Source organism: Sceloporus undulatus, chromosome 1, assembly GCF_019175285.1.
Source record: "Sceloporus undulatus isolate JIND9_A2432 ecotype Alabama chromosome 1, SceUnd_v1.1, whole genome shotgun sequence".
In the NCBI taxonomy this organism is placed as follows: Eukaryota; Metazoa; Chordata; class Lepidosauria; order Squamata; family Phrynosomatidae; genus Sceloporus; species Sceloporus undulatus.
The window spans coordinates 79,255,526-79,278,977 of record NC_056522.1 but is presented as its reverse complement, the minus strand read 5'-3'; the positions used below and the strand labels follow the sequence as shown (position 1 = coordinate 79,278,977).

The 23,452-nt window shown below is 40.4% G+C and overlaps 1 protein-coding gene across 6 annotated transcripts in view; it reads left to right on the top strand.

Annotated features, from left to right (window-relative positions):
• Positions 1 to 1,908: 1,908 nt before the first annotated feature.
• Positions 1,909 to 23,452, top strand: part of MAP3K4 (mitogen-activated protein kinase kinase kinase 4) — a 73,079-nt gene continuing 51,535 nt past the window's right edge. For 3 of the 6 annotated variants that reach the window (XM_042465003.1, XM_042465027.1, XM_042465020.1), the window contains exon 1: positions 1,909 to 2,114. In XM_042465003.1, coding sequence (XP_042320937.1) covers positions 2,083 to 2,114 — 32 coding nt within the window. In that variant the 5' untranslated portion in view covers positions 1,909 to 2,082. The remainder of the gene's footprint in view (positions 2,115 to 23,452) is intronic. The other 3 variants (XM_042465011.1, XM_042465043.1, XM_042465035.1) reach the window with 2 other exon arrangements.

Sequence of the window (23,452 nt, the reverse complement as noted above, 5' to 3'; positions counted from 1 at the left end):
GTTGACTTAATGACAGTTAACAACAACCACAAATCTTACATACCCTGAAGGCACTAGATCCCATCTGACTGATCTTAGAACCTAAGCAGTAAACTGCTAATGAATACCGGGGTGGTATTCCTATTTCAGAGGAAGGAATGGGCAAATCCACCTCTGAGGATTCCTCACTTATGAAAACCCTATGAAATTCATGGGGTCGCCATTAAGTTGACAGGCCACTTGAAGCCACATACACACGTTACATTTTTAGAAGCAGAGTTTAGGAAGGGAAGAGTAAAGTGAAGCAGACTTTGAACATTGAGCCCCACTGTGGTCAATGCAAGTTGTTGCCATGTACCTTCAAGTCGTTTCTGACTTATGGCGAGTCTCATGTCCCTCCATTTTTCATGAATGTCCTCCATTTTGAGCCTCACTATGAAGCATGAATTTCTATTTCCAGGGGTGTTTCTAACTTTTACTTGGTCTTGTCCCCACTTTTTTCTTGAATATCTTACATTTTGTGCTGCCTTATCCTTCTTTAGGGTTATGACATCTGGTCATCCTGCTGCTGCTGTTGTTGTTGTTATTATTATTATTGTCCTCCTTTGTTGTTAGGACATTTAATCACCCTGTATTATTCTTATTCCCATTTTTAATATTTGTCTTTTATGGTTATGTCATCTGGTCATCCTGCTTGTATTATTATTATTATTGTATTTATTTAACATTGTCTTCCTTTGTTGTTATGTTGTGTGTCACAATCATCATCATTTTTAATATTTGTCCTCCTTCATGGTTATGTCATCTGGTCACCCTCCTTGTATTATTAATATTATTATTAATTATTATTATTATTATATTTAACATTGTCCTTAGGACATCTGGTCACCCTCCTTGTATCTTAATACTACTAATAATAGTCCTTCCTTGTGGGTATGATATCTGGTCCCCCTGCTTGAATTATTGTTGTTGTTGTTGTACTTATTTAACATTGTTCTTCTTTGTGGTTAGGACATCTGGTCCCCCTGCTTGCATTTTTTTACATCATCATCAACATCATCATTACTATTATTTGTCCTCTTAGTGGTCATGATACCTGGTCCCCCTGCTTGTATTTTGATATTATTATTATTATTATTTTTAATTGTCCTCCTTTGTAGTTATGATATCTGGTCCCCTTGCTTGTATTTTTATATATTACTATTATTATTAGTCCTCTTTTGTACAGTAGTTATATCTGAGATATATATATATATAGATATATATATATATATATATATAATGTTATTAATATATTAAAATATTTATATTCATATTTGCCCTTCTTTGTGATTATGCCATCTAGTCCCCCTGCTTTTGTTTTTTATATTATTATTATTATTATATTCATATTTGTCCTCCTTGGCAGTTATGATATCTAGTCACCCTGCTTGTACTGTACTATTATAATTATTGGTCCTCCTTGGTGTGTATGCTCTCTGTTCACTCTGCTTGTATTATTATTATTATTATTATTATTATTATTATCATCATCATCATCATCATCATCATTATTGGTGTGTATGATATCTGGTCCCCCTGCTTCTATTATTATTGTTATTATTGTTATTATTGGTGTGTATCATGCTCTCTGTTCACTCTGCTTGTACTGTATTATCATGAGGAGACCGTTGGTGGCGGGGGGGGCTCTGAGGGGGAGCAACGGCTTCTCCTCCCTCCCTCCCTCCCTCCCTGGCAGAATCCCTGAGGAGCCAGAAGGGACAGAGCGCCCTGCCCTCACTCGCTGCCCCCTCCTTTTTCGCGCGCGCTCACGCTCGCGCTCCTTTCTCCCTCGCTTCCGGGTGGCGTTCCATTCCCTCCTCCTCCTCCTTCTGCCCGGCGAGAGCGCGCCTCTGTCCCGCTTTTGTCCCTCGCCGCGCTCCGTAGCGCCGAGTGCTCTCCCGGCTTTGGCTCCTGCTGCTGCTGCTGCTGCTGCTGCTTCTTTCGGGGCCCTCTTCTCAAGATGGCGGCCGCGGGGCTGGCTCTGGGCCGCGGCCGGGGCTCTGCAGCCGGGTCTTGAGGCGGCCCATCGCGACGGGGCCGGGGGCTGCCCGAGGGCCACGCATGAGAGACGGAGCCATGGAGGAGGCCAGCAGGTCAGGCGGAGGAGGAGGAGGAGAAAGGGCTTCAACAATAGGCTGCTGCTGCTTCTGCAAGGGACGCTGCGTCTGCACTGCAGAAATAATGCGCTTTGACACCGCTTTTGCTGCTGCCCTGCTGCCGCCATCCTGTGCAAATCTGGGGTTTTGTACTTTGTACTGTTGGTCCCCAAACTGTGTCCCCTTTAATAAAGAGATCTTTTGGACTCCAGCTCCCAGAATCCCAGGCTATCGGCCAACATGGCTGAGGCTTCTGGGAGATGGAGTCCAAAATGTCTTATTAGAGGGCGCACAGTTTGGGGGCCTCCGGGCAAGGCTCCAAAACACACATCGCAGAACTAGTCCGCCTTAACTGCCCTGGCTCGATAAGAGGCTGGGCGGCCATCTGTCAATGGGGTGCTTTGATTGAGAGTTCCTGCATGGCAGGTTGGGCCGGATCAGGGCCCTTGCGGTCTCTTCCAACTCTGTGATTCTATGATTCTGTAACTGTGTGAGACATTTAGCCTCCTCGGTCTGAGAGAGCTCTGGTGATGCCAGAACAAACTACAGTTCCCAGGATTCCCTGGCATTGATCCAGGGCTGGTAAAGCGGTCTCAAAGTGGATTATTTCTGCAGTGTATTTGGACCCTAGGTCTTCGGAGAGCAGGGTTGGAATCGTTGGGTGCATTCGCATTGCAGAAATAATCCGGTTTGACACCGCTTTAGCAGCTATGTCTGAGTGCTGTGGCATTCTAGCAATTGTAGTTTTGTGAGACATTTAGCAGCTGCCTCCGTCAGAGAGCTCTGGTGCCACAACAAACTGCGATTCCCAGGATTCCACAGCATTGAGCCAAGGCAGTTAAAGTGGGGTCAGACAGGGTTATTTCTGCAGTGTGGATGCAGCCTCAGCTCAGCTGTGGAAAGCCTGACCAAGTCACACTTCCTCAGCCTCTTTGCAGAGGCAAACCTCCCTCTGAAGAAACCTGCCAAGAAAAACCCTGTGATGGGGTCGCTATAAGTCGGAAACGCACACAACAGCAACGGTGGCACCAGGCGTCTCTTCTGACATAGAAGGCTAAATGCTTCACCAAACTACAGATCCTAGGATTCCATAGAAAGGACTCAGAGCAGTTAAAGCAGTGTCAAACTGCATTACTCTTGCAGTGCAGGTGCAGCCTTGGGTGGAAAGGCAGCAAAAGGACAGCTGTTTTGAGGTTTAGATGGCAGCCTTGACTTGACTTTAGTTGTGTTGCTTGGCTGAAGTAAACCGGATCCATGGCTGACCTCCCAATCAAGGGGGATGGCTAGTCAGGTGGTGAGTGCAGTTTGACACCACTTTAAGTGATGTAGCTCCGTGTGACAGAATCCTGGGATTTGTAGTTTTTCAGGAATCTTTGGGCTTCTCTGCCAAAGAGTGCTGGTGCCTCACAAAACTGCAAATCCCAGGATTTTGTAGGATAGAGCCATGGCAATTAAAATGGTGTCAAACTGCATTATTTCTCCAGCGTAGATGCACCCTCATTTATTTTAAACAATTGAACCTCAGGTGTTTACGGGGGTAAGGGAGCGCCAGGTATGTTTGTGTTTTAGTCTGGATGAAGGGATTAAATGATTAAAATGCCAAGATTAATCCACACATGGTGTGAGGTATCATTATTGCGTTCCTGCCCCAGACGATCCCTTCCAACCTTTTATAGCTCAGATGGGAAAGAGAATTTACCTATGCAGCAGTGCATGTTTACTCGGGAGTTCAGCCAGGCGCACTCAAGGAAACGCACAGAATCGTAGCTAATGTTCCTGTCATTCGGTGTGAGAGTCCCTGCAGTCTGCTGCAGCTTCAGCCCTTCTTTTCGACAGAAGGAAGTTGTGAAGACAGTATTTTTATGATACACAGGTGTTGATGCAATAATGGGCGTATCATAGCAATTTGATTGTTGTGTGTGTGTTTGTGCGTGCATGCATGTCTTCAAGTGGCCTGTGGCCTTATGGCGACCCCACTAATTTCATAGGGTTTTCTTAGGCAAGGAATACTCAGAAGTGGTTTTGCCAGTTCCTTCCTCTGAAATATAGCTGAGTAGTTTCTTACTTTAAAAAAAAGCCCTTTGGTTTAAATATATGCTTGTGCAGAATAGATTGCATGAAGTCTGTGGACTGACTTCTGAAGTTCCAAAGTGTTTCTGAGGACCTCTGAATAATACTGATTTCTCTCTCATTACTAGATAAAAACAGAGTATAACCAGCCTTTGCAATTATGTTTGCTTTCACATAAAATCATGCCATCTAGGTATTTATTTTTCTTCTGAAGTTTTGTTATTCACAGTAATCCAGCAGATATCATTTTGCAAAATCTGTATAAAAGTTGTTAACATTTTTAGATTCAAGTTTCCTACTGCTTCCCAAATGTACTCGCTCAAGTTGTCTTTCTAATGTTTATTGTAGCCAAGTGAGACTCTGAGTTTGATTTACCAAATAATGAACATTTACCAAACACTCGATTTGTTCATAATTTTGTTTAAAGGTAGTTTTAGTGAACATTGTCATATTATAATGAAATTTCGAGCATAAATTAACAATACATTTCTTTATTTCAAATGCTTAACTCTTCCTGTCAATTCCAGACGGGAAGAGGAAAAGGCAGAAGTCAATTTACTGTTCTATCATCCTTAAACACTGAAATATTTTAATGAATATCGGTATGCATATTTAGAATACAGTTCTGCTTTTCACTTTCAAACCCTACTTCATCTCTTAATACTGTCTTTGAAATGGGGTGGGGACATGTAAAAATAGTTCCCCCCCAGAAATTGGAATGTTAGCTTTGAAAATTAATTTGTTAATGTTGAATATTAGAAATTACAATACTGTTTCTTTCCACCAGCATTAATAATCAATACAGTTTTATTTGTTAAATTAAAATTGGTTAATTTATTGCTGAGCTGTTAGTTTTCAGAACAGACCATGAGATTTCCTAAGAATTCCCAGGAGCTTTATCATTTTTAAGTTGCTTTACTCCAACGTGGCATTTCTGTCCAGATGTACTACAAAGCCTGTAATGCAGTTATTGCTGATAATGGCAGGAGTCTTAATAGATCTGTAAACTGTTGGGCTGGAAAAGGCTGTCCTGAGCATAATTCAATGAAGTTTTCTCATTGATTTGTATCTCTCTTTTCCTTCTGTCCCCAGTCACCCCTTGCCAACACGTGCATTTTAGTCATGCTTCAAATACATTGTTTAATAAAGGTTAATAAGGAGTGGTGTTACATGTTGGTAGAGAATGATGGGTTTATTTCAACTAGGAGATGCTGATCCAGCTGCAGGTGCAGCAGGCAGGGATTTAACAATAATTTGGCTCCAAGCTAATAGCCTTAACAAGCCCCTCAAAATCTGTGACTGAGTGAAGTGGGGAGTGGATAGAAAGTAGAACAGGAGTGAGGGAGACCAGGAGAGAAGGAAGTAAGATGGGGAGTTCAGGAAAATGTTTTCCTTAATTATCATTTGTTTAGCACTCCAGCGAGCACTAAACACACTAAAAGAATACAGAGTTGGCCCTTCATATCCCTGGGGTTTCCATTTGGGGCCCTCTAGTGCAGCAGTTCTCAACCTGTGGGTCGTGATCCCTTTGGGGGTCAAACGACCCTTTCACAGGAGTCATGTAAGACCTTTGGAAAACACATATTTCCGATGGTCTTAAGAACCGAGACAAAAATGTTTTTATGGTGGGGGTCACCATAACATGAGGAATTGTATTAAAGGGTCATGGCATTAGGAAGATTGAAAACCATTGCTCTAGTGGATGCCAAAAACTACAGGACCTCACATCCTGTGGTATTTAATGGCAGTGCCCCATGGACGCAGCCACGGTCACATCCACATCCATTGGGGACAATCGGGCAGGACCTTACAATTTTCTTGTTTCTAGGCAATGGACAAATTAGAACAATTCAGTCAGCAGAGAGCCATGTGATACATTTCCTCCAATCCTAAATCCTCTTGTACTGAATCTGTCAGAGAGAAAGACACCACCTCTTAATGATTTCTAAAAACTTAGAATGTGTCAGATGACTTCTATGAAGTCAAGCCATGTTCAGGAAAACCACTAATGAATTAATAATTTAAAGAGTTAATAGATAATTTTTTTGAGGTCAGAATGTGACATCCAAAGTTAGGTCCCTCAAACATTATTAGTTTATTTGGCCTGAAAAGAAACCCATTATTGAGGAATCAGGATATAGTATAGTGCAAAGCAAGACTGACCCTGCCCTGCCTTTTTTTTTTCTTTGCACACTCAGTGTCCTGACCTGGTTTCCTAGACTTGTCACTCCCACACGCTGGAAAGTATTTGGATTCCAAAGTACATACATGTTTTTTTAAAAAGCCATGTGACTCCTTAAAGACTAACATAAGACTGACATTTGGTTTAAGGTTTTGTGGACTTCAACCTATTTCATCCCATGTGTGCACATGTTACTATTGTTATTTCCCCAACTGTCTTAATATGCACTTCCATTTCCAAAAGGCAATACATAGCATGTCACTGCCTTGTGTGTCTTCATGTGTAACCCCTAACCTTTCTAATAATAATAATAAAAAAATATTTTATTTTCTCATGAAGTGTTCTGAATAGCCATTTGGGATAGAATGATTAAGCTAAAAGATTATGGTTTGCCCTAGGCAACTTTGCAAGAAATTTTGAACTAAGGACCTGCATCAAATCCTAGCATTGGTAATGTTTGCTGGAACTTAGCAGGGGGAAATTGACAACATACATGGAAATTTCAAAGCTTCAGTAGTACGGGAATATGTGGTGTTGTTTGTCTGAAATGACTGCCCTCTTTTTGGTGGAGCCCACATGTAATTGCAAACTTCATGTGATCATTGCATTGCATAACTACACATTAGTGGGAATTGATCTTTAGAGATGAGAATGAAAATAACTTCATGAGTCGGATGTCTTCAGGTTTCTAGCTGACTGTCAGACTGCTGCATAACTCTTGGTAATTCCCAAGCAATTATTTTTCTTGCTTAGATAACATCCTGTTGATTCATTTATTTCTCACCAGCAGGCATTCAGGAAATGCCTCCTTTTAAAACTCTAGCAGTGTGTACAGTCAGTTCATAAATGAAGAGGGTCCATTTCAACAGTTGCAGAGAGAGGTTGGATCCACATCTACAAGATTCATATTTGAATGACTGCTAAAAAGGAAGACTGCATATCCCCCACCCCTGATTGGGTGAAATTTGTATTTGGCTTGGTGTAGTGAAGAATGGCTGTCTTGGTGTGATCATTCCAACTGCTTAGGCAATTCAAGTGTCAAAATACTTGCAGCCCTTCTTGTTAGTTTGGCTTGAATTAAAACCTCACACAAGGTGTAAGAATGATAATACCTTCAGGATAGACAAGAGGTCCTAGGATATAGGGAAGAAACTGGAGAAGTGGTGATGCAGAGGCAGGTTTGCTGAAGGAAAGATGCAGGGGAAGCACAGAAATTGTAAGATCGACAGACTTGGAAAAGTTGGTAGGAGAAAGAAAGAAAAAGTTGGAAAGGCAGCAGGGGAAGCACAGAGGACATACAGGATTCAGTCATATTGGATTTCTTGGGAACTGTGGGGCTGTGCAGACTGCTCCTAAGGGGTGGCCTGCAGCTGCCTCCATTTTCATTGGATTGGGGCCGCGGCAATTGCACGTCACAGCCCCGATCTGGACTTTGCAGGATGCAAAAAAGAGCCGCAAAAAGCTATTTGTATGCTCATGCACACACTCCACACTGACCAAAATGCCAGCTTCTACTGATCTTTGGATGTTGGACAACAACTAGTTTGCATCTAGAATCATAGAATTATAGATTTGGAATTCAAGGGTCATCTACTCCAGTCTCTTGCTAATGTTGAAACTTACACTCTGCAGAGATGATCTGGTTTGAGACCACTTTAACTCCCCTGGCTCAATTCTAGGGAACTTTGGGAACTGTAGTTTTGTGATACATTTAGCCTTTTCCGTTAGAGAGCTCTGGTACCACAATAAATGACAATTCCCAGGTTTCCCTAGCACTGAGCCAGCGCAGTTAAAGCAGTCTCAAACTGGATCATTTCTGCAATGTGTTTTGGACTTAAGGCATCTTTGACAGATGGCCATCCAGCCTCTGATTAAAACCTACAGTTCAGAAGTATCTACCACTTTCAAATGCAGTCTTTTCAGTTATAGAATAGTTCTGTCAAAAAAAAAAATTCTTAATGTTTAGCTGAAATGTCTCTTGCAGCTTGTGCCCATTGATTTGGGGACTGCTTGCTGGAGCAGCAGCTTCATCCTTTATCTGACAGCACTTCTTTTATCTGAAAGTTACTTGCATTCCAGTATTGCAAAATTGTCTTGGTTTAAAAATGTAATTTTAATATTCTTATTCCATTTTGCACATCATGCTGGTGCTGCATTTCAAAAATATTAAACTATCTACCATTATAACATGCAACATATTTTGTATGCTTTTCATAGTTCTAACCTGTGACTGATGACATTTTTAAGTAACATCAACCTTATGTCTATGTGATCATGTAGCACTGTTATTAATACTGGCAGCTCTAGTCTTAATATTACACTTTTAGTCTTGCTAAAGTTATGGTTGTCTGCATACTGGAGTAATTTGAATTGCACTAAGGTTTCTAAGCATTTTGAACTGTGTTCCGAATGCCACCCAGCAACCTTGACCCTAACCTCATCTTTAGCAGCAGTGATGTTATCAGGTGCATCTACACTAGACAGCCCCATTCTGATATGATTAGTCAGACATAATTAAGTATTTTGATTTTTTGGTTTATGGCCAAATGGTTGGACATAGAGTTGCCATCTTGGTAAGGCATATGAAGCAGAGCAGCTCAATTTTACTCTCCTGTTTTGGAAAATCCCTACTGCATCAATCTACCTTTGTGTTCTGAGGGGCCTATGCACAATGTCAATGTGAGAATCAAGGATCCATCCAGTCCTGCATCATCCTTTTTCCCAATAATGACCAGCAAGCTGCTTCTGAAAGCCTGCATGTAGGTCAGAAAGGCAGCGCCTCTCTGCCCAGCAGCTGATGTTCAGAGACAGTGCCACAGAACATGGATGTTTTAGTTAATTACCATAGCTAGGAGCCATTGATAGACTTATCTTTTGTGAACTAAACAAGGCTAGTGGCATCATATCTTGTGTCAGTGAATTCCATAAGCTAATTACGCATTGTGTTTCTGAAATGACCATAAATCAGATTCACTGGGTGATCCCAATGTTTAACATTCAGTTCATTTCAACCATGAAAGAATTGTGCAGCAGTGCTTGCTACAGTGGCTGCCCCCAAATAGGGTGGAATTGGCTAATGCAAAAGAGCAGGCTGCTGTTGCCTAGCAGAACATGGATTCTGCCTAGTAGACACTTACTTTTGTAATAAGAAATACTATTCTGAGATTTTGCCTGTATGGTTTTGTGGGGGGCTTAATTCTTAAGCCCAATAAATCAAGTGGTTTCATTACTGTTTATGTAACTGTAAATTAGAATGCAAATTAAGAATGTGTCTATAGAATTTTTTTGCTTATACAAAACACTGTCAATATTGCATACCAGATCGTTTTCTTATCTCTGCAGTATGTCACTGGCACAGAGAGGCAGACTCTGGTTTGTCCTCTGTCATACAAATGGAACACTTGACTGTATACTATTTTGCATCTTGGATTAAGTTGGCCCACAAATTTCCTGTTAGAACAGACTAGGAGTAACTTTAATCTTTCATATTAGTAATTTCTATGGTTTGGATTTTATAACGGTGCAGTACCAACTGATTTCCAACAAATAAATATAGATTAGGCTGAGGAGATATTGATGATGAATCTCTACTCTGCTCTTATTTCAAATTAAGTGTAGAATATTATTATTATTATTATTATTATTATTATTATTATTATTATTATTAGCATAGGGGCATGTCTGCCATATAATTTATAAAATGTTTTAGAGTTGGGCTGAGGTTAGATAACAAAGTTGATTATGTAAATTATATACTAGTCTGAGATTTGAATAACTTGTCAGACTAAAAGGTTGTTGATACACAGTTATATATATTAAATTATATATTAAGTCAGAAGCCAGTAAATGTTGTGCAGAAACATTTGATTGTAACATGACTTTTCCTATAAATGTCTAAGCCCCCTTCCATTTTAGTTTTGACATCCTATCCCCATGGCAGATTGCAATTTATCATCTTATGTGGATAGCTAATGTTGGGTGGGCATTCATGGATAAAATCAAAATTGAAGTTACCAGTTGCTGCCCATCCCCTCCTGATTTAGCTGCTGCATGGCTGAAGTGTTCTGGACCAATCCACCAAACAGTGGCCAAAGAAGCCCCTGCCACTATGTCTTAGTCTTGAGGAAGAAGCTTGCTAGTTTGGCTTTTCAAGGTTGTAATGCTATGGACATCCTGGCCCTTAGCCTGTCTACCAGTGGTTCAGCTGGGTATGACACAGTGATTATAGTCTAACTAATTCAGTGAGGCCCATCTACCTCTGTAGCTTCACATTACACTCTCATGTTATTCAAAATTAGGTAGCAAAGTTTGCAGGAGGAATTTTGTGAGCAAAAAAAAAAAATGGATGCATTTGAGCCTGTCTGTTGAATTCATCTTCAGAGGCTGGCTTGTTGTTGTTCCTAGCTGCCTTCGAGTCGACCTGAACTCATGGCAACACTGTGTACGAGATATCTCCAAGCCCTCCTATCCTCTACTGCTCAGCTTAGGTCTTGTAGCTTCAGGCTTTTGACCTCCCTGATTGAGTCTATCCATCTGGCATGGTGTCTTCCTCCCTTTGTGCTGCCTTCTGCCTTTCCTAGCATTGTTGTCTTTTGGAATTATTCATTCCTTCTCATGATATGGCCAAAGTATGACAGCCTCACTTTAATCATCTTGGCTTCCAGGGAGAGTTCTTCTTAGGACCCCCTCATTGTGACAAACACAGGGAGCTTTGACTTGGGATATTTTCTCCAGAATGCTTGCCCGGCCTCTTCACCTCTGGATATACACAACAGGAAAACATGTTTACATGTTATATTTCAAATACCTAGGATGGGCCTGTAGTTAAGTACAGTGGTACTTGCTTTATTGGTGGGCTAGACATCGGCAGTCTCAAGCATCCATGGATCGCCCTGCCCATTATTGCTTGTGGCAGCCACATGCACGTCATTGCCCATTGACTATAATAGGTCTTGTGCATGCTCATTTCTTTTTAATTGCAGGAGCCCGCAGAATTGAACTCTTACAGATGGGAAGGATATGCTGTATATTACTCCTATCTATTGTAATGCATGATTATATCATGACCTCGGTACAGGGGTGGGCATACTTAAGGATGCAATATGGCTATGTATTTCTCACAGTCTGGGAAAGAAAGACCAGCCTCTCTAAACTGTAAGTCAGAACTCTGTATTGCATGTGTGTTATAGCATAGTTGCTACATCACTAATAGTATTTGCATGTCCAACTAATGCAGCAGGTTACAAATATTGTAAAGCACTGTAAAGTCTCAGCATAATCTACTTCATAGTCCTGAACGTAGGTGAATTGGAATTGTACAGAAGATTCCATTGTTCCAGGGAGCAACCAAGTATGCCCACTAAAATATATGTAACATGTCATGTTTAAAACCAATCATTTTCTGTTGTCTTGGTATGAACAACTGTAACTGGAGAATAATGGTCATCAGTTGTGGGGCAGAAAATTTCTAAATTCTAACCGAGTGTTTCCTCAGCGGTAAACTGTGTGGTGTCACTGCTGATAGTTGTGTATATGTGGTTTCAGTCTTATGGCCTCAGCACTGTACAGTCATCCCTCCATTTTCACGGACGTTGAGTCCGCGGTCTCAGTTCTTTGCAGACTGGCAAGTGGGAAGGGTTAAAATGGCATGTGTGCCTGCGGCAATGCATGCCCATTCAAGCCAACGGGGCTTGAATATTTGCGAATTTCCATTTTCACGGGGGTAGGGTGGGTCCGGAACGGATTCCCCATGAAAATGAAGTTACTAATCGTTTCCTTCAAATATTTTGATATGTTATAATTTTCAGTTGTCTAGGAGATTATTTTATAATATCCAGTGGAAGAAGATAGTCTTAAACCGTCTGTGTTGGTCTTTGAACTGAAACACAAGAAATCAGCTTAACTTGCACCTGCCTGCTCCTAACCCTCTTTCCTATATGGATAGGGATGCCATAACCCAGCGGCCCCCGGGAAAACCCGCTTTTGGGGGCCCCCTCCCAGTCCGGTTTGGCCCCCAGCCCGGGACCGCGCGGTGCCAACCCACCTTCCCCCGCCTCCCTGTGCGGCCGCGCCACCCACCTCCTCCTCCGTTTCTCTTTCCCTCCTTGCCTTCCCAAACCGAAGGCAGCGCTGCCTTGGGTCTGAGATGGCAAGGAAGGAAGGAGAAGTTGGCACGGGCCATTTCTCCTTCCCTCCCCGCCTTCCCAAACCGAAGGCAGTGCTGCCTTGGGCCTGGGAGGGCGAACGGGGGCACACCCGTGGCACGCGTGCCATGGGTTCGCCATCACGGGTCTTGGAATAATGCCCAAATGCCCTCCATTTTGATCATGCCTAAGAATTTTTTTTAAAAAACATCAATTTTTCACATGTCCTCCATTTTTTAAAAGTGTGCCCTACATTTGAAAATTTTGTCCTACATTTGTCCTACATTTGTCCTGGTTAGGAGGTCCAGACTTATGGCAACCCTATATATGGAGCCAATTAGAAGTATTAAGTGGCCTCTACACCACCTTTGCTAGCTGAATTATGAGTGAACAAAGCTCTTATTTCTATTGATATATGCCTAGATAATATAGGGCATTTAACAGCCATGCTGAAGTCTAATCTGTTGAGGAATTGTTCTATTAATTAAGCTTCTGTGGTTAATTGAAATTAATATGCTTCTTTTGTTGATTAATTCAGAAGATCCATGATAAAAAGGACATGATTGTGAAAACAATTGAGGTGATAATGTTACTACAGATAATATTCCCAAATGAAAAATTAACAGAGAGACCTACAAGTTCCTTGTTTTAATTGATTTAAATACTCAAAGGACAGTCACTTAGCTTTTAAGTGCCTTTCTCTCTCTCTCTCTCTCTCTCTCTCTGTGTGTGTGTGTGTGTGTGTGTGTGTGTGTATTAGACATTAGATGAATATTTGCCTGTTCAGTGAGAAACTCATAGACTGTTGCATGATATATCTTCAGCTATCATAGCAAACAGAACTGCTCTGCTTTGTGTGGCTGCCTCAGTTGTTTTCATGGATGTTAATTAGTGCTTTCGGTGTCAAGGCTGACTGTATTGTTATGTAACGAAGCAATATTGGCTTTCATAGAATGTTGACTATGCTGCTGTGACAAAACAGTCGTCTCCCTTTGATAAGCGAAAAGATTTGGATGGATATTGGTGGAATTTCATTATTTAGGAACAAATTCATTAGTTGTCACTGTAATCAGCAGTTTGCTTTCATTTCCCCCTATTGAATTGCTTCTGCAGTCGGTGCTTCTTATACACAGATTTTTTATACACGGATTCAAGCATCTACGGTTTGAAAATGTTCAAAAAAGTATAAATTTCAAATGTCAAACATTAGGCGCAGTACAGACTGCTGAAAAATGGTGGCCTGCTGGCGCCTGTTTTTCCACCAGAGGGGAAGCTGCAGCTGCCAAACTGTGTGGTTTCCCTCTGGCAGAAAAAGAACCCGTGAATAGTGGGCTCTTTTTACGCTGCAAGGTTGATGTAACAAGTGGGCGCACTTGTTGTGTAAGTGCTGTGTGGTGCCATGCGGACATCGTGTGGCGCTTACGTAACAATGGTGGCGCCTGTGTATAAAGGGCGCTGCCATTATTACGCCCTTGTCATGTGCTAGGATTACGGGGCATGTGGGCTCTCCGCCCCAAGGCAACCCTAGCAAGTGACAAGGGTGTCACACAGGCTCGTATGTACCGGGCCTTAATTTTCCAATTATTATAAGGAGCACCATTTTGCTATATCATTATATTTAATGGGACTTGAGCATCCATGAATTTTTTTTATCCACGGGGGATCTTGGAACCAAACCCCAGCATATTACAAGGGTCCACTGTAGTTTTAAAACAGGAACGGTAATTTAAGATGTTGTTGGACTGTTGATCTTACCAACCCTAGCTAGTAGAACCAATAGTGAGGATTGCTTGGATTTGCAGATCAGCAACATTTGGAGGGCACACAACTTCTTACCTCTGTTTGAAACTGTTTCTATGCTTTATCAACATAATGAGTTGAAAGGCAGTTGTATTGAGGCTCCATGAGATCAGTGTCAAATGGTACGGTCGACCCTTGGTATCTGTAGACTTGCCATCCTTGAATTCAAGCATCCATGGATGGCAAGCCCATGATGATGATGATGATGATGATGATGATGATAATAATAATAAATAGTTTATTTATATCCCGCTTTTCCAATTTTGATCAAAGCGGCATACAAGTTTGTCCTCAGTGTTGGCGTGTGCATGTGGCTGCGCTGCCATTAAGGACAACAGAGGAAGTTACATTGTCCTGAGTGGCAGTGCGTCCCTGCCATTTTTGACAATGGGTGCTGCCCCTAATGGCAGTGCGGACATGTGCATGCACTGCTGTTAAAGCCCATTGTACCTAATCGTGTCATGGCTCCATGCATGTGCCGCCAGTGGGGACAACGAAACTTGAGCATCTGCTGATTTTCATATCTGGGGGGGGGGGGGGGGGGGACACAGATTCCAAGGGCCAGCTGTATCTTTTGATTTCTATAGAATTTTGCATTTTTAGAGTATAATGATGTAATGTGTATAATCTATATATCTAATCCCATAAATCTGTCATGAGCTGCAAAGGTTCTATATTTGCAGAATACAAATGAAATGTAAGCAAGCATTGGTCTTTTCTGTTTGGAAATGTTACTTTCTAGAGGCAGGTGACAGAGAAGTAGGTAATAGATCACTAATAAATTTTAGTAAGAAAAATAAGTCTCCTAAATCTATGTAAGAGGGATAAATGGTCAGTGTACTAGGATGTTTATTCTTGATATTTATAGACTGCCCTGTAACAAAGTATCCAGGGCATCCTACCCTGACCTCTGAACCTCATAATTATTGTATGCTTTATTTTCCTTTGGACAGGTAAAATCATAGTTGCCATAATCAATTTCACCACATTGGATTAGCTCCCCCCCTTTTTTTTCCTCCTTTTTGCCTGCAGGGAACAGTTTTGTGTGCAACATTCAAAAACTGGCTTAACAGATAGGGCAGTTGCTATTTTTCTCTGGATGGTACTTTTTACATTTTCATGTAGAAAAGGGGATTGGGAAAAATAAATAGTATAGTATTTTTCCCGGTTCCCTTTTCTAGATTGTGCGAAAGTGACCATTATTGTTCAGATGTAATGGCAAATCTCTTCCTCTTCTAATATAATCTGAACCTTTTCCAAAGTTCTCATTTGTTCCAAAACAGACTTTGTATCTGAACCATGGAAACGATGCCTTGGGCAAACCATAGTGTGCCTTGAAATCAGATCTGGAAACCACAATTTGAGCATAATTTCCTGTTTCATTACGCTGGCAAACTGTGATCTGTCTGTAATTCTTCTGCTTCATTTGTTAGCAGCTACCCCGTTTGCTATGAAACTGGAAGTTAGGAAGAGCACAGAAGAATGAAATTAGTCCAAGATATGTTCATATAATGGCAAAAAATAATTTGGTATTGTATGTCAACTGAGTTACTATGTGAGACCTTTGCTACATGATCAAAGGTTTCCGTGTTCACTGGGGCCTTTGCTAAAGTATTGATATTAATATCAAAAATAAATACATCTTCTGTTCTATTGTATTCTGTCTATTCTGTTGTAATTGTCTCCTCTTCACTAAAAGAAAAGAGTCCATCAAGCTATGGACCAAGAACTATTCAGATTTTAGGTAAAAATAATGAGACTTTCCTTTTTCGGGTTTGTCACCTTGGATATTGCAAGTGTTCCTTCGAATGGTACCATTTCTTGTTTCTTTCCTCTGGATTGTCTTTAGCGTTGTATCATTAATTCTACCCGATTACAAAATGAAATGTTGATGGTGGTTAGACAAAATGATAGCACAGGAAACAAAAAAACTAAATGTCTTATATGGGAGAAAAAGTGTGTGTTCACCCGGTATGGTGCAAGTGGACCTCTGCTTGTGCTGCATGATCTTCCCTCTTTCCTACAACTCTACAGTCCAAAACACATTGCAGAAATAACCTGGTTTGAGGCTGCTTTAATTGCCCTGGCTCAATGCTAGGGAATTCTGGGAAATGTAGTTGTGTAAAACATTTAGCCTTTTCTGTCAGAGAGCTCTGGTGCCACAATAAAGTACAATTCCTAGGATTCCTTAGCACTGAACCAGAGCAGTTAAAGTGGTCTCAAAATGGATTATTTCTGCAGTGTGTTTTGGACCTACACCTCCAAATTGGTTTTGAAGGAGTCTCCAGCATTTCAGAACAGATTTTTTGGGGGAGGGGATGCAAGTGGGAAGGGGGAATGCTCATGAGAGAAGGCCATTATTACATTTCATTCCATATTAAATCTTCTAACCATAGAAGGAAGCAGGATACATACCGTATATACTTGACTATAAGTCGACCTCATGTATAAGTCGAGGGCAAGTTTTGGGACCAGAATTATGGATTTTGCTATCACCCATGGATAAATCGAGGGTAAAACTTAGGGGCATGTAACAAAGGATCTAAAGGATGAAGCAAAGCAAAACAATGTCAAAGAACTTACAAAATTCCAGCAGACATATCTCTTTGTGCTCACTCTTAAGGCTGGATGGATGAGAGAGAAGAGGGAGTAATTGCTTCCAGGACAGATTATACTCTTGCTTTTCACAAGGGGATGATTCCTTCTTTTAAATAAGAGTTAAGATACAGTACTAACATTGACCTGTGGATAAGTTGTCTCAGGTTTTTTGGGTCAATTTTATGACCTAAATTTCTAGACTTATACATGAGTATATACAGTAGCTCAACACTCAGTAAATGGGAATTTTCTGACAACTAACCATCTATTTTATTTTATTTTATTTTATTTTATTTTATTTTATTTTTTGATCCCTTGAAGTTGTGCTTATGAGCTGATTATTTAACCAAAAGGGGGCAAGGTTGTAAGGAAGAAAGTGTACTTCTGATGTTTTTAGTTCATCTCTCAAATCCTAGGAAAAGAGGAATGGAGTTGTACAGTTGGGGCGGGGGGGGGGGGATGAAGGGCAAGAAGTAACTATTTCAACAAGGCATCCTTGGGAAGAACCTTCTTACTGTTATCCATTCCTGCACAACTTTGTGCTGTACTGAGAATTATTATCTTACAGTGAGCCTGGGAATTCTAATTTTATGATGTTCTTGGTCCCTTCTTGCTAGCCATTGTGCAAGATAGAGACGTCAGCTCTGCACAGATCATTTGGGTAAAGTTTGCCTTATGTGTTTTTTTTTTTAAATAACATTGAAATTTATTTCTTGTTTTGAGATATTTTCCTCAGTTTGAATCTGTTCCTGTCTTGCATAATTTCTTCTATTTTCACAGTTTAGAGATAAGGACTGATCTATGTGTCTTTAAAACAGCATGCATGCATAAGATACATGGGGTGTCCTGAATTTTGCATCCGTATAAAAAGTTGTGGGAGGGCAGAGCCCCAAAACAGGTCAGTGAAGACTGATTGTACTTGGTGAGCAAGGAATCCTGACTGATTATTGAAAGAAGAAAAAGAAAATAGAAAACAAGATGGTAGGAGGATCAGATTGTGGAAGAGAGATTGGCTAATCGACTGGAATAGTGAATAGGACTACTTCACACTGCAGTTATTCATTAGAGGCTCCATTGCTTCATAATTTTAAAATAATTTGCTACATTTTAGGAAGAGTATAAATGGTATACAGTAATATGATTATGTTGTATGGAATTTTATAGGAACAGAGTGAATCTGGATTTGGGAGGATGATAGATACCAGGAAGATACTGCATTGTGGTTAGTTTGCATATTATTATTTTTACCCGTGTCAGTAAATGTGAGATAGTTTCCCAAAAATATCCTGAACATGTTTATGAAATATTCTTTTTATGCCTTGGACAAAATGCTTATTACTACTGACTGGAGAGCAGAAGTTCACAGTGTTTAAACTTGGGGGGTGGGGAATCAATATACGTACAGCATAGTCAGTAGCACAAAGACCAAATTGCCCCTTCAGCTTTTAAGCAGTGTGACCAAGAGGCCTAGAGGGGTGCAAAACATCTGGTAGTGAAAGGACTTTGAGAAATACAGGACTTTGAGAAATACAGTCTGTGTAAAGACTGCTTGAAGTTGCAGCTGACGCTCTGTTTTATAGCTCACTAGTTGATAAGCCATGGTTCTTTGGAACTGGATTTATAGTTTTAAAACAGTTGGTCAGCCATTGCTACTCTGTCCTTTAAGGCCTTTGAGATAACTTTTACTTTTTCTGAAGATGGCTAAATGGATGCAGTTCTTTCTTTTCTTTCTTTTTTGCTTTAGATACAGTTGCTTGATTTTTGTCAGTCCAAAGTTCTGTTGTCTTAAAATACTGAATTATTTGAATGTTGCTTCTGTTAAAGTTTACAACTGTGGAGAAAACAGAATGTGGAGGAAATTTATATTTATTAGTTTCTAATTGTGCCAGTTAGAGAGAACTAAGAGTTCTGATTATATTTTTCTGTTGTGGGAACATGAAGAACTGCCAGAAATGTTAACTGACTTTATTTAGCTGGTGATCTCAGAGGTACAGAAGTTTGGTAAGTGCTTAAGTACTCTAAAAATTCTGCTTATGGCAAGAATTAGAAGCAGTTCATTTTTCTTCCTTTCCCTTTTATGTTTAGGCAGAAAGTATACATTTTCAGTGATTTCACCCACTATATCACTTTCTAGTGACTGCCCACTATGACATTTAAGATCTTCTTCCATTGATGAACTTTTGTAGTTGTTGTTTTTAAAAAAGGGGTGTCAATCGTACAATGAAATAACTATGATAGCCTGCAGATTGGGTGGAATTGGAATTTATCTGGATTAAAAAACACAAACTACTTGATTGCTTACTTATGTAAGTTATTTCTTGTCCTACCTTTGTATTCAAAACCGCTTGCAATTAACAAATACTTTGTTGTTGTTCTTAACTGCCCTAGAGTTGACCCCGACTTATGGCAACCCTGTACACGAGACATCTCAAAGTCCCCTCTGTCATTCACTGCTCTGCTTGGATCCTGCAAACTCAAGCCTGTGGCCTCCCTGATTGAGTCCATGCATCTGGCATGCAGTCTTCCTTTCTTTCAACTACATACCTTCTACTTTACCTAGCATTATTGTCTTCTCTAATGAGTTATACCTTCTCATGATGGGGCCAAAGTACAACAGTCTCAGTTTAGTCATCATGGCATTTTGAGTAAATTTAGGTTTGATTTGCTCTAGGACCCATGTATGGTACTGCTACACTAAACAGTGTTAAGTTTTAAATATAGTCTGCCCTTGACATTCACGGGGGTTAGTGGTGCAAGACCCTTGTGAAAGTGGGAAAAAACCCCCTCTAATATGGGGGGGCAAAGCCCAGGAGAGAGAAGGAAGAGCACCTGCACCCTTCCAAACTGCTCTGGTCCTGGGCTCGGCTTCCCCCCTCCTGTTGGGAGGGAGAAAAAACCCAGGACAGGGGGAGGATGGCACGCATACTCTTTCAAGCTGTGCCCATCCTGGGCTTCCCCCCTCTCCTGCCAGGAGCACATGCACACCTATCCAGGCCATGTGGGACAGTACTGTCAAACCTTTGAATAATCAAATCTGAAAATGTTAAACCTGCAAATATGGAGGGCCAACTGTACTTTTTCCTTAGATTATATTGGTTATTCTATGTAGAGAGAGTTCCCCCTGCTTCTCTGCATGTGGTCTTCCTCTCTTTCTGCATCCTTCCACTTTTCCAAGCATTATTGTTTTTTTCCATCAAGTCATGCCTTCTCATGATGTGGCCAAAGTACGATAGCCTCAGTTTAATCATCTTGGCTTCCAGGGAGATTTCAGGCTTGATCTGTTAAGGACTCATTTGTTTATCTTTTTGACTACCCATGGTATTGCAAGCACTCTTCTCCAGCACCTCATCTCATGAATTGATTTTCTTCTTATCTGCTTTTTACACTGTGCAGCTCTCATATCTGCACATTTTGATGGCGAGTATAATGGCTTAGACGATTCTGATTTTAGTGTTCAGTTGTATATTTTTACTCTTTAGGATCTTGTCTAGTTCTCATGCCTAGTCGTCTTCTGATTTCTTAGCTGCAGTCTCCATTGTGATCAATGTCTGAACACAGTGGCATATGAAATATTTAACTATTTCAATTTTTGTATTGTCTAGGTTGAATATATATAGATCTTCTGTGGTCATTATTTTTGTATTCTTTATGTTCAGTAGTAAGCCTGCCTTTGCACTTTCTTTTTTACCTTCCTTAATAATTGTTCCAAGCCTGTGATGTTTTCTGATAGTAGTATGGTGTCATCCACATATCTTACATTGTTGATGTTCCTTCCTCCAGACTTCACTCCTCCCTCTTCTAAACCTGCTCTTCATATGATATTTTTAACCCACAAGTTGAACAAATTGGATGATAACACACATCCCTGTATGACCCCTTTGTCAGCTGAGAGCTATTCTTTCCCCCCATATTCTGTTCTAACAGTGGCCTCTTGTCAGATTTCCTAAATCCACTTGCACCTCTGGGACTTGTTTCTCCATGTATGAAGAGTTGATGTTGCATAATTTTGTGCATAATTTTGCTTGTACGGGAGATTAATGTTATGGTTCTATAGTTGCTGCATTCTATTGTGTCTCTTTTTTTTTTTGTGGAGGAGTGTGTGTGTATATTTATTATTTCCAGTATTTTGCTCACCATTTTGTCTTCAGGTATTTTCACCCTGGATTGTTTTGCAGCTGCTAGGCTTAAGAAGAGATCAAGAAAACATTCATTCTACCTCTGGAAGGTTATCAGATAATTACAGTAGGGGGACTTTGGTATGTTTCTGAGAGATGTGAAGTCAAAGGCTTTCAAGGCTGGTATCCATAGTTTTTTGTGGGTTTTTTGGGTTATGTGGGCATGTTCTAGAAGAGTTTATTCCTGACATTTTGCCAGCATCTGTGGCAGGCATTTTAGAGAATGCTGGCATGGAAGAGAGTGAGGTGTGTGTGACAGAGAGACCTTGGCAGATAAAGTGGTCCCATTCTGCATTATTTCTGCAGTACAGATGAGGCCATTATCTTCCTCTTCTTCATCATCTTCCTGAGAATTGTAGGAGTTGTAGTTTTGTGAGAGCTTCTCTTTCAGAGAGCTCTGGTGTCACAATGAAGTACAAATCCTAGGCTTCCATAGTATTGCGCCATGGCAATTAAAGTGATGTCAAACTGCATTATTTCTATAGTTCAGATGCAACCAAAGTTATAATATTGGGTAAATCTTCATGATTTTTTAGACATATACTGTGATGCTTTGATTGAGAGTTTCTGCATGGCAGGGGGTTGGACTGGATGGCCCTTGTGGTCTCTTCCAACTTTACGATTCTATGATTCTATGATGCATTGAGCACCCAGATCTGTAGCGAAATTTAATCTGATTGATGTCATTTCTCATTCTAGGGTAATTACTAGTTCTTTTAGAGCTCATCCCCCTCCCATGCAGCTTCTTTCTAATCTGTAACTATCCTGAGCTATTCTACATTCTTACCACTTTTGAGCTGACTTTATCATGACAGAGAGGATTTTCCCATTCCCTTCCTTATTAGCCTGACAGATGGTTACATTACAAGTCAGTTCACTTTCTCTGAAACATAAAATAAGAACTTGCTCATTTATCTTCTTTATCCATTTGTCTGGGCTTACACTGTGTTGGTGATCTTTAGAATAACCTTAAGGCTTTTACAGAACAGATATTTTTGCACTAGATTAATGACCACTTAAAGCCTAATACATTTTAAATGTGCATTCAGATGCTTCAAAAACATTTGATCATGAGCAGTACCTAGCTTTTTATGTTTAGTCATTTAAATAAATCCTGAAAATTCTAGAGTAGGGGCAGCATTATCTAAAATGTTTTATCATGATTCATTATATTGTTGTCCAAAGGATGTTATAAGTGGGAGGAGAGGGTAATGTGGATTTTCACATGAGTTCATGTTTCCTTACCACTTGCACATTGAATTTTGCACCTGATACTCATCTAGTGTAAATCCTTTTGCTTTTCTAAAAGGAAGTACAGTAATGGTCTTACTTACACCATTATTTTGTCTATAACAATGCACATCTTGTTAACTGATCTGTTAATAGGTTTCATTTGGTTTACTGGTGATAATAAAAACTATTTTATGCAAACACTGTCCTTAATGTTAATAGGACATCCTGCTTTTAATGTGAGCTCTTCATCCTATTGCAAGGGCATTGCTTGCATTCTTTTTGCATTTTCATAATGCATGTCTGTAATCACATACAATATTCAGTAACTACTAAGTATTTATGCACAGGTTTTTATTGTTTCTATAGCACTGGTTGCAGCCGGAAACATAGATGATAGCATAATACTATAGGAGCTCTTTAAGATAAAATTCTTCACTTCTAGTTATGATGTATGTTTTCTAGATGTTTTAGATGTTTTAGATGTTCTAGTTATTTTATTGAACTAAGAATAATGTCAGTGTTTTATTGATTGTATTTTATATCTGTACTGTGTTATTTTATTGATGTAATCCTGCCTCGATCCGCAGGGAGAGGCATGAAAATACAAATACAAATTATTATTATTATTACTATAACCACAGAAGGCTTGACTTTTGTTACCTTAGCTGTTGTCTGATGGTGAGCTGTACAGTCCAGTTGTTTTACAGGTCCCCTCTTGTACCTTTTGCTGCAGCTATGATGTAAGCAGCTGTGGGGCTATAGTGAAGCACATGGCTTCTCTGGTCTCATAGCCACAACAGGTGCCGAAGGGGACAGTATACTGCTCTGTCCGCGTATCAGCTTCTGCTGTCCTTGCTGAAATTGTTGCTGCTAAACTAGTAGCACCCCATGATGACATCAGGCTTCCTAGTTTCAGCAGTTGTGGTAGGAATAGTAGAAGCTCCTGTGTCATAGAGGCACATTTTTCCTAATGCAGCTCTTACTGTAGCTTTTCCATTGTCTAGTGTTGGCTTTTATGATTGCAGAAGTAACTAAAGATGATGAGGTTGTAGTATGGTGTGCAGAATCTAGCTTGCCAAATGTAACTGCTCCTGTAAATCCACTTAAGACTGATAAATGTTCCTGGACAGAAAT